Below are 11,543 nucleotides of genomic sequence, written 5' to 3' on the forward strand. Positions count from 1 at the left end.
GATGCCTCTGATTTGGAGTCCAATTAATGCTCGGTGGGTCAGTCCGAGGGGCTGCCCTAAGCCAGCACCAGAGACGGGGCTGCTGGGGCGGAAAGACAGACTTGTTTTGTTCATTTCTTCATAATGAACTCGTTTCCAGTTCCCACTATTGCTAAGGCTTGGTTGTCGACCAGAAAAAAGTTCCTGCTCACTGGTCATTGAAATGATTCCCGGTTTTTCATAAACTGCAGGCTCCCCACATAGTCATTTCAATATGTTTGCGGATTGTGTACTGCGGGAGCATCCGTTGAATCACGCCTGGATATAAGCATAGACATTGACTGTATATCAAATAGCGTTTGAAATGCAGCATCTTGTGTAGTTAACATATTGTTCTGAAAGCAAATATTTCCACAAATTTTATGTGAAATCATAGCTGTTACCTTTTTAGTATATTCTACTGCAACCAACTGTAGCCGTAAAACGGCACTAATTGTTATATGGCGCCATCTGCCGGCCTGCAGCAGAACTACTAGTTACATGTAATTTGTCCCCCAAAATAATTCAGATGTTGCTGATTTGTAAGCAGCGAAGCGGACGGCTGCTCAGTACAGTCGTTCACTTCAGCGTCATGCTGGGCTGCGAGCCAAGGGCTCCTGGCTATAGGGATCAAAATGAAGGAGCCGTCTGGACTTAACGTCAGCATCTTTTGCTTCGTAGAAGTCCCCACTACAGAGAACCTCACTTAGTCCACCGCACCAGGTACCATACTTTTGGTTCTTTACCTTTTCCGGAAATCAATGGAAAAGGTACAGAACCAAAAGTATGGTACCTGGTGCGGTACCAGTACCTAAAATACCAATACCAATCCAGCTGGGGTACTTTTTTGGTAATTCGGTAATTTGGGATGGGACTTGCAAGACTTTTTTTTTAGATTGGTTATGCAAATATTTTGCCTCTAAACACAGCACAACCGCGGTCTTGAAAATAGACACAACAAGATCAGCAGGCACGACAAGAAATTTAAAAAGCATTTAATTTAATATAGGCTACTAAGACTGCACGGTACTGGAAAATTTCAGAACATAGTGATGTGATATTGTTGTAATAAATAATGGAGTATTTATAAAGCAAAAATTAGGAATTTCACACAAACCCAACTAGGAGTAATTTGAACAGCAAAGATGAAAATAATTATGATTGACTCAGAGAACGCAGGCAGTGGTCAAAAAAACACCCTTGGTCACGTGATTAGCTCCATCCCCAACGACCCTCCGATACGTCAGCGTTAAATGTCTGTCTGCGGTCATGTCATGTTTAGTTATTGATTGCTGACACTATGGTGTACAGAAATCACAAAGGTCCAGAAAATGGCACATACAACATGGTCATGAAGTAATTTAATAAAACATGGGATACAGGGCTCCACATTGGGGAGGGGTCTCTTTGTTGTTGAAAAGGGTTTTGGGGGGATGTACATCCAAAGCATCCTTTTAGACAAACCCCTATTTCCCAACAAATACAGACAAATCTGCATATAACAAAACACAAACCGGCTTACATGTGCAACTGTAATATGCAGGACATGTGTTTGTGCAATGAGCCAGCAGACAAACATGTATGACACCTTAGAGAGAGAGACTGCCAGAATTACAGTGTTCTGTCTGCAGGCTTCTGCAGCTCTGACACAGCGGACAGATCAACCCCCCTATAATCACCCATCTCTCATTCAAATCTCCAGCTCAGTTACCATGGGTTTCAGGAACAGCGATTTAGTGTAATGATACCAGGGGGACCGAGGAAGCCATGGCAACAGGAGTAGAGAACCACCCCCCACCACGCTGGTCAATTACAGTCACTGCTGATTAAAGCAGAGCCAACTCACACTTAAATGTGGGGCAAAATGTAGTTAGAACACAGATGAACTGTGCTGAGGACCAAATTTGGCCAGGACCAAATTCAGAGCCAGCTGGGTTATTAGGAGAGATACCAAACCAGACCCAGCTAAGCAGGGGTGGGTCCCAAGTAGCTGAAAGGTACCCTGGAAGTGCGGATGACAAGGCGGGGAAGGGGGAGAGCATCATCTGAGCCTAGGGAAAAGCCTGATGAAGAGGATCATGCTGATGAAGGTGAAACAAACCAGCACCAGCATGAGCCACAGGAACCAGTTGACGGACTTTTTGGCATGCTGCTCCAGGCGCTCAGACTCCGTCTTCAGCTTCTCGAAGTTCAGGTCTGCCTGCTTCATGGACTGTGTGAGTGTCTGGAGGGACGGGGGTGGGAGGGGACAGGATTTGTAACATGAGAGCCTCTCATTTACCCAGCATGCACAGCTCCCTAAGCCCCACCCACAGACTGACCTGGTTGTCCTGCTTGATGATGCTCTGTGCTGCCAGGGTGTTGTTCTTCAGATTACGGGCCAGGCTCAGCATGTCCTCCGCCAGCTTCTCCTGCAAGTTGTGGTGGTGCTGCAGGACGGCGTCCAGCTCAGCTGCTGACTGCCGCTCGTCCAGAGGCAAACTGCTGGGGTGTTATCCACAAAACAGGGTTAGCCTGTTCTGTTCCATTAACTCCCAGGAGGTAAAGTGTGTTGCTGTCTCTGTAGGAAGCATTACAGTTTTAGTATCCTTACCTTCGATGTCTTACTTCTGTTCCAGAAATACCTGCAAATTTGTAGAGAAAAAAAAACTACTTCAAAAACTAAATCTGAAAAATAACACCACTTACCCTTTTGAAACCAGTTCCAAATGCAGTCTGAAGAAAAAAAAAGCTCACCCTTTTTTGTCGTGCCCTGGAACAAGAACAAACAGAACAAAAAAATCAACAAAATGTAAAAACACCGCAATGAAATACCTTTTGTGTGACAGCTGAAAATATCGGTGCTAATGCATCACAGCTTCAAGAATCTGTGTTGTTGCTCTGCCCAGAATGACCAACAGGTGGTGCTGTGGCCGCGTGTTTCCAATAATACCGTTTTAGACACCCACCTCACCCATCAGCTCCCCCCTCATCTCCTCGGTGCAGCGGGCCTTAGCTTGCATGTGCACGGTCTTACTGGCCGGCATCCTCTCGCTGGCTATGGTGGGGTTCCGGCCCGGCGCCAGGAACTGATTGGCCACGGCCTTTTCTGTCGGGGACGCCTGAACACAGGGCGCAGAGAAGATCCATCAAAAGTAGACTTCAGAAAAACATTAATAGCAAATTACACAAAAAAGAGGTGCGTAAGAATCTGACCAGTTTCTCAGCTTCCAGTAGCCCTTTCAGGAAGTCCACTTTCCGACTGTAGTCTGTTAGAACCTCTGTTACAGGTTTGCTGGGAGGTAGAACAGTGACAACTAATTAGGGGTTATCTTTCAGGTTAGTCTCTCATAAACCCGAATAAATCCACCGGCCCCTAACTACGTTAACTACAGGCAATGAAGTCCAACTGTTCTGACCATTATTCAGATGTGCCAACAGATAAAGAATCGCTATACGAAACCTATTACACAGAAATGCATAGCATCAGTTGTATTTATGTTCTTGTTCACTTAATAAATGCCCTTTTCTTAATAACTGCATAAACAACTTTATCTATCGACAATAATATAGGTTTTTATCGCATTTGCCCCAATAACAATTACAATTGACAAATAAACAGTGCCCACAAAAAGGCGTCTGAAGAAGCCGGCTTACCACGAACTTTTCTTTAAGGCGGCCAACATGTCTTCCAGAGCACCGACATACTGCAGGGAAACGCAGACAAAAAGAGCCGATAATGTTTAGTTACATTGGGATCAGTGATCGCTGTGATTAATGGGAGCCTCGGATACTAAGAAACATGTGAATTAATCAGCCTCCATACATCTGACGTGGCTGTCAGCTGCTGATCCATGTATTTACCATTCCATTACACTTTATCTGCACTTTAAATTGATTTAAATCTCGTTTCCAACCTTTTCCAGCCTCCATTCGGTTTCCACCCGCTTCTCCAATGCTATAGATTCACACCGAGATAGAAGTCTAATAAAATTTATTTCCAGACGGGAGGTTGCCATGTTTGAACGTGCACCGGAAGTGCATCAGTCAAAATGGACCAGAGACCGGAAGTAGGGGACGGATTTTCTAGACAGAAGTGTTTGGTCTCATAAGTCTTGGTCCGATAAGTGAGGAGTTCGCTTTGTCTCCAAATCAAGTAATAACCGTACACATAATTTTGTACAAAATTCATGTGAAGGAATAGTCTTTTCGAGGTGCGGTTATGTCGTTAAAAAGAGCATTGCCAAAATCTGGGGTCTAAAGTGGCGCGTCCCGGTAACAAGCACAAAGCGCCCCGCACCCTGCTGCACAGACGATCGGCCGGTCGGTGTTCTGTCGAGTTGAGCTACTTTGTCGAGTTAGGCTACCGTAGTGCTAATCGATAGCCCTAACTCTTACCCTAACCCCCCTAAAACCCTTACTCTAACCTTAACCCCTAAAACCTAACCCTAATCCCAAAACGGTGGAACTGCACATGCGCAGAAAGGCTCGATAGCACATCTCGATGGGTAGCTCAACTCGTCGGAACACCTGCAGTTTTCAGGCAAAGGCGGCGGGGGCTCTTTTAAATTTCTGCGTAGGTCTTCACATTCTTCTTGTAATGAGTGTTTAAATTCCAAACCTCTTGTTTTTAGTCGTAAATTAAATGCTTCTGCCTAGCAGGAGTAATTACCACTCACGTTAATGAAGACGGAAATGGGCGGCATGTTGAACAAAAATATTGGATATTACAATAGAGCAAACTATATAAGTAGGTATTTTAATTAATTTTAGAAGATATCAATATATAAACCGTTTTCTGCACCGTTTTAAATAAGCACACATACTAAAACGACTGAAAGCCCAAAAAAACATTTTCCATTTTGTTGTTTATTATAATTTTCTTGATACATAAAACAATACAGCTTAGTTTTTAAAATGTAAATCATGTCTTTTGTACACGTTGAAAATGTGGAAGGAAATGGTATAAAACGTCTAACATGAAGACAAAAATGTTTAATTTGAATGCAAAACTTAAGAAGCTCCCCCAGTGGTCTGTGGCGCTCCATCTGCACGGAGGTCTCACTCAAACACATAACCCTGACCGTGATACTAGTCATGTCCTCCTGTGTCGACTGTAAACCAGTCCGGGTCTTGGTACCCCTCACTTACACACAAGCCCTTTGTTAGGTATGTGTAATATCTTACAGTACCAAGTTTCCCATGTCACTTATTGACAGTTTATTTACCCAACCTTTGAGCTCGAAGTCACATGTCCATGTTTTTACATTGATACAACTGTATTTATCTCCCACCCTCCACCTGCTGGCAGTACAGCATCCTTATAAAGATGCCCCCCCCCCCCCCAGCAGTCAACCAAATCTGCACCCTGTTCCCCTGTGCAAAACCAGGCACACAGTGGTTTCATAGCTGAACTACTAAACTCGTAAGAAAAGATGGTGCAGATTCAAAACACTGGAAAGGAATAGCTGTTGTACCCTTAAACTTGCACATGAAACCTTTAAAATTCTATACAATGACTTTCAACCATTGAGAGTGTTGAGCTTAATCTTTAGCCCAGAGGATGGTGAAAATAAGCATTCAGTTAGTAGGAGACTTCTTTTCCTTGCAGGAAACTCAGCTGCTGATGCCAATTTTATTTCACAGCTTGTTGACAGTTTAGTCTCTTCACGCAAATGCACATCATGTGTACACACTCCGTGTCCCAGTCTGACTCATGGCCTCGTTAAGGGCCTGGTAGAGGGGCTTTCAGATGACATTACTTCCCCCAACGCACCAGCACCCAACTGTCATGTGCAATGGCCTTTAATAAATAGTGTTAGTTGTTATATGTATGGCACTCCCCAAACATCCTTTACGAAGGTGAAAGCAGACTGGAAGAAGTGACGTCCCACACATCCCTGTCTGAGAGGCGACAGACACACACACACACACACACACACACACACACACAAACATCCCTGTCTGAGAGGCGACAGACAGACACACACACACACACACAAACATCCCTGTCTGAGAGGCGACAGACACACACACACACACACAAACATCCCTGTCTGAGAGGCGACAGACACACACACACACACACACAAACATCCCTGTCTGAGAGGCGACAGACACACACACACATCCCTTTCTGAGAAGCTGTCAACACACACACGCATGCGCACACTCTGATGGGTGGCAAAATCCTGTCCCAGTACATGAAATGCTGAGACACACACAGCAAGGCAGCAGAAAGTGGAACGTAAACAGGCTGATAGGAAAAGGACCGTGGGAAGTGACAGATGTCAGTGACCTGGAGGAGCTGCCCCCATCGGCACAGGAGGGCAGACAGAAAGACAGAGGGATGAACTGAAAGGCTATGGCACAAAAATGCATTTGTACCTGACACAGCTTGTCCTGTCTTGCTGCAGGCTGGCGCCCAGTACGCAGGCGTGGGTCACCTGACCAGCGTAACTTCATGCGGCCAGCGGCCAACTCGGAGCACTTTAGCAAAATGGTACAACCGAAAGGTTAAACCTTCCATACTGACAGGGCCAGAGCCTGGGGCACATGCATCACCTGTGGATTTAGGTCCCAGGGCGGGGGGTACGTGGTCTCCACGGAACACGCCATTGGCACTTCCTGCCAGACTGGCTTAGAAGAGACACCGTCTGACCCACAGCTGCTCCGACAGGAGCGATACGGAAACGGCAAGCACCTGCCCCCCCCCCCTCGCCAGTTATGAGCTGCCGAGGTCCATCTTAGGTCAAGACCAGGAAACAGATCGGGGTCCATTTGGCCACTATAACACAGGGACACATCGAACACAGCAAGTCAGACTCCTCGGGGAAGCCTGAGTGGGGGGCTGGGGGGGGGGGGGGGGATCATTCCCCTGGGATGGGCTGGGGGGGGGTGGGCTCCACTACACATTGCTGTCCTCCAGGAGAGGCTCCTTGCCCTCACCCCCCCCGGCCTGCGGGCTGTGGGCGTGGCTGTGGGCGTGGCCCTGGGCAGTGCCACCGTGCTTCTTGTAGCCAGGGGGCCGGAGGCCGAGGCCGCTGTGCTCGGGTATGAAGAGCGCCACCAGCAGGGAGAGCAGCACAGAGCAGGCCCCAAACAGGAAAGGGGGGCCGGGAATGATGGCACTCTGCGGGGAGGAAGGGAGGGGAAGGGTGAGGGCCGCGCGCGTGTGAGCGTGTGCGTGAGCGAGGGAAGCAGGGGGCGTGGCTACCTCATCGGTGGGGTTGGCCATGTTGGGCTGCGTGTTCTTCTCCGGTGTGCCCTCTGGCTCTATCTCGCTGAGCTCCACATGGAACAGGTAGAACACAAAGCCGTAGAGCGCCGGGCCCAGGCCGTTACAAAGGCCACGGATGCCGGTGATCATGCCCTGGACCACACCTGGGGAGGGGGAGGGGGGTGCAATACCCATAAGGCGGCTTCCTGGGTAACGTACCAGAGCGGCGAAATCGGGGCCTGTGGGGGTCACTCACCCTGCTGGTCAGGGTCGGCATTGCGGGACACGATGGCACTGATGGCCGGGAAAGTGATGCTGGACATGGCGGCCACCGCCCCAGCTGCCCACATCATCCTGAGGAAGGGGGAGGAGACCATCACTGACCCGGACCAGATGAGACCAGACTGGACACAGAATGTCGGGCTGTGGCCCTGAACCCCACACTCACCAGGGCTGAGATCCAAAGCCATACCAGGCCAGCTGCAGTATCTGAAAGCCCAGGCCCAGAAGGATGGTGTTTTTGTTCCCGATGGAGCGCATTAGGACTCCCAGCACCACCGTCTGTTGGGGAGGGGTGGTGACATATAGCTCAAAAAGTGCCCCCCTCCACCAGCTGGGTTTCATTTACATTTCATTTTCATAGTGTATCATTATACAATTTCCTCTAAATTGTTACAAAACACATTCAGTGGCATCTGCTGTCCAGCAGGGCGGCGCCCTAGCCACATCAGCTGACCTGGGCCAGGATGGACAGGATTCCCACCACTGCGATGAAGGCTGCCACCGTCTCTGAGGTAAACCCTATGACCTAGTAGCAGAAGAACAGGTGTCAGCCACCTCAAAACAAGACCCAGTAAAGTCCCTGAACGTGCAGCCCAGTGGCACAGTACCTGTCTGAGATAGAGGAAGAAACTGGAGTATTGGCCAGCCTCGGGAAGGTAGGACAGGAACACCGTAATGCAGATGAGCAGGACCGTGGAGTCCTGGCCCACCTTGCGCAGGGACTGTGGAAGGGTACAGGGTGAGCCGTCAGTTTGTGTCAAGACGGGCAACTGGCAGATTACAAACTGCAGCGCCTGTCCCGTTGCAGGGCGTGTCCCATTCTGGGATATGGATCATTGCCGTAACTGGATAAACGGGTATCGGGAAAAACAAACAAAATCACCAGGCCACAGTGCAGAATTTAACACTTCCCTTAAACCCAGACAGGAAGGTGGCACACGCAGACGGCACATGGCACGGGGCCAGTGGGGGCACTCACGGCGAAGGGGTCGGCCTGCTCCCAGGAGATCGGCGCCCCCCAGGAGGCCGGCCTCATCTTCTCCGGCAGGGACTCCGGCACGGCCACCAGGATGAAGCCCACGTCCAGCAGGGCCACGCCCGTGGCCAGCACCACCACCAGCGTGTCGCCGTAAGTCGCCGACAGGTAGGCGCCGATGGCCGGGCTCGTCACCAGGCTTGCCGCAAAGGTGGCGGACACCTGGGCGGGGGGGGGGGGGGTTAAATGGGTCGGTAAAGTCCCCATTAGGCCCTGCCGTCACGGGGCGACCTGTGTGACTCACCAAGCCGTAGGCCGTGCTTCGCTCGTGCTCCTGCGTGATGTCAGCCACATAGGCGAAGATCACGGAGAAGGTGACGGCGAACACGCCTGACATGGAGATGACCGCGAAGTACCACCTGCGGGAGGGAGGGGCAAACCGTCACAGAAAGATCACAGACTCACTCCCATCTCGAGTCACTATGGAAGCCACGCCCAGACCAACCAGGGGCTGATCTTCATCAGGGGGATGGGAGCACAGGTGAAGAAGACCGTGAGCAGCAGGAAGGATTTGCGACCCCATACGTCGGAGAGCGCCCCGATCAGGGGGGCGCTCAGGAAAGACAGCAGACCCTGGGGACAGAGGGGACCGGTCAGCGGCGTCATGAGACATACAGTGACCTCCCATCATGCTCGATGTGGCTCCCCGCTCACCTTGACGCCATGAATCAGCCCGTTCATCAGGAAGGTGTGCTGTGGGAAGGTCTGGTGTAACACCTGTCAAGTAAACAGGCAGCTGTCACAGCCAATCAGGACAGCCCTTTTAACCAGATGTCAACACCGCAACTTAAGAGAGGTTACAATTACAATGAAGGGGGCGGTGTTAAAACAGCCAGCAAGGTGGGGCTCAGCCAGTTAAATTCAATGTTTGTGGTCAGCAGAGTGGTTTCAGCTTGAGCAGAGCCCCTAACCCCAAATGCTCCAGCAGGTACTGCCCCATAAAGAGATGTACAGCGTAAGGTACAACTAGCCGATCGTCTATTTCTAGCCTCTGAGAAACTTCCCACAGACCAGAATAATCTATCTATTGCTTCACAGACCAACATCAGTTCTGTTCCTTAAAAACCTCATTGTTCATGCTCTAAGTAAACCTTTAAAACATTGTGGGTTTCCTGCCCGGCCCACCGTGAGCATCGGTGTCGTAAGTAGACCCCAGGCGAAGAACTCCAGGAAGATGACCACCACGGCATGGTAGACGCTAGGCTCACCGATGCCCTGAGACTGCGGGGAGGAAGAGAGCCATGTCAGATAATCATGGAGAACCGAATCGCCCAACAGCTGGAGGTAAATCCTTCATGTAAAGGCAGTGGTTCCATACTCTTGGTTAGTTGTCACAATGTATACTCACTGGTACTAGTAATCACACGTGTATACCAACGTCACAAGGCAGTTAACGAAACATTAAATAACACCCTAAATGCAGTTTATAATATACATTTAACAACAACACCCAACACCTGTAACTGGCATCGGCGCAGTTTATTCAATTATTTATACAGTTTTCTAATTTAATCCTATAAAGCAAACCGACCGAGCAGCTGGACCGCACTGGCTAACAGCTCTCCACGGCATTAAGCGGCAGGTGCCAGGGAGGTTAGCTTTCGTGGTCAGCGTCGAGGTACGTGAGCTGCGAGCGGATAAACAAGCCCCTGTGCCCCTTTTACATGGTTATACCTCGATAATACCCCGGGGAGAGCTCGGCCGCTACTTCGGGCTGAGACCCGGGCGGTAACGACCTGGTGCCAGCGCGCCGGCGATTGACACGAGCGCCGATCCGTAAGCTGGGCATCTCCTGCAGAGCCCGAAGGGAGTGGGGTCAGGCCGCCATGTAAGCGGGCCGTCCTGCCACCGAAGTGCCCCAGAAGCTACGGAAAATAAATATTTAACTCACAGTGCCTCCATCTTTAATAATGATTTTCTTGGCGAGAAGAATACTGCGGTTCAGCCGCTTCTTCTTCTTCTTCTCCCCGGTCATCGTTAACTCGCACCCATCCTCGGCAGCCGTACAGTGACGTGCGGATGATCGACGCCGCTTACGGGTAAATATCGCACGATCCGAGGGGTTCTCACGCCTCCGCCTCACGATGGCCCATCTTCCTGAACGGCGGGCGCACCGCCCCCTGCTGCGACGCCGTGCCGCGATTGGCGGGCGCCCAGGACAGGCGGAACACACTCCGCATTCTATTGGCCACAAGGCTACGCTCATCAAGCAGGTCCTGGAATCTCATTCGTTAGAATCATCACGAGTTTCGCGTAATGGGGAGACGGACTCCGCGGCAACGGGGCGTGACCCCGCGAGTCGTTCGGTCGTGAAGTCATATGTGTTCGCTTAAGGGTGTTGCCTCCTTCCATAGGTTGATGACGTCAGCTCCGCATGAGCTTTCCCTGTGCGATATACCCCGCACTCCAGACATATGTATTGCATAGGCACGGTAAAGATGCATGCAGTATGAATATTTCTATAAAGTGGACCCCGAACAGCCCTACGGCGGCAAATGATTGTAGAAGTTTCACTTTCTCGTAATTTCCTTCACTTTCGTTTTATGCATAGAAAGTGACTATTCAATGTAAAAGCATTATCAAATCCCTGCATAACTAAAATAAACTGAATTATGTTGGACTGGCATCCTATCCTGAGTGTTTCGCATCTGTGGGGTAAGCTGTGACTAGTTACCTCCAGGGTAATGGGTGATTGCTGGATGGCAGGGTTGTTTTGACAGGTTATTTGGGTGTGAAGTACCAGTGGTTCACTGGCAGCTATTGTCCAAACACAATCACACTTACAGTAACAACCGCAAGGAAATAGAATCCAGTAAAGTGCAGAGCAAATTTTCAATACTCAGTCCAGTTTTTGTTGTTTCCGAGACCAATGACCTAAAGCAGTGTTTCTCAACCGGGTACTAGGGGACCCCTAAACGGGCTCCGTTTTTGCCCCCAGCTCCTGAGTAATACTGTGGCATGGCTGGGGGCCCCTCAGGACATGTTTGAAAAAACACTGACCGAAAATGA

At 49.8% G+C, this 11,543-nt stretch overlaps 2 protein-coding genes across 3 annotated transcripts; both read right to left on the reverse strand.

The window, feature by feature from the left end:
* Positions 1-1,364: 1,364 nt before the first annotated feature.
* Positions 1,365-4,462, reverse strand: use1 (unconventional SNARE in the ER 1 homolog (S. cerevisiae)). Of its 2 annotated transcripts, none has more exons than XM_023818951.2 (8): positions 3,915-4,462; positions 3,655-3,704; positions 3,214-3,292; positions 2,967-3,119; positions 2,755-2,770; positions 2,612-2,642; positions 2,340-2,499; positions 1,365-2,242 (listed from the first exon to the last, which is right to left on the reverse strand). In XM_023818951.2, exons 1-8 carry the CDS (start codon positions 4,014-4,016, stop codon positions 2,060-2,062), a joined length of 774 nt encoding a protein of 257 aa, XP_023674719.1. In that variant the 5' UTR covers positions 4,017-4,462; the 3' UTR covers positions 1,365-2,059. The 2 variants fall into 2 exon arrangements, with proteins under 2 accessions (XP_023674719.1, XP_023674718.1); XM_023818950.2 differs by having other exon boundaries at positions 2,340-2,502; positions 3,915-4,461.
* Positions 4,463-6,862: 2,400 nt separating this feature from the next.
* LOC111847576 (hippocampus abundant transcript 1 protein-like) lies at positions 6,863-10,668 on the reverse strand. Its single transcript, XM_023818894.2, has 12 exons — positions 10,426-10,668; positions 9,660-9,755; positions 9,189-9,251; positions 8,980-9,107; positions 8,779-8,893; positions 8,478-8,696; positions 8,107-8,220; positions 7,953-8,024; positions 7,665-7,777; positions 7,473-7,570; positions 7,214-7,380; positions 6,863-7,129 (listed from the first exon to the last, which is right to left on the reverse strand). The coding sequence occupies exons 1-12, from the start codon at positions 10,507-10,509 to the stop codon at positions 6,905-6,907; spliced, it is 1,494 nt and encodes a 497-aa protein (XP_023674662.1). The 5' UTR covers positions 10,510-10,668; the 3' UTR covers positions 6,863-6,904.
* Between the last annotated feature and the right edge of the window lie 875 nt (positions 10,669-11,543).

The sequence above is a fragment of the Paramormyrops kingsleyae genome, chromosome 21 (assembly GCF_048594095.1).
Source record: "Paramormyrops kingsleyae isolate MSU_618 chromosome 21, PKINGS_0.4, whole genome shotgun sequence".
Taxonomy (NCBI): Eukaryota; Metazoa; Chordata; class Actinopteri; order Osteoglossiformes; family Mormyridae; genus Paramormyrops; species Paramormyrops kingsleyae.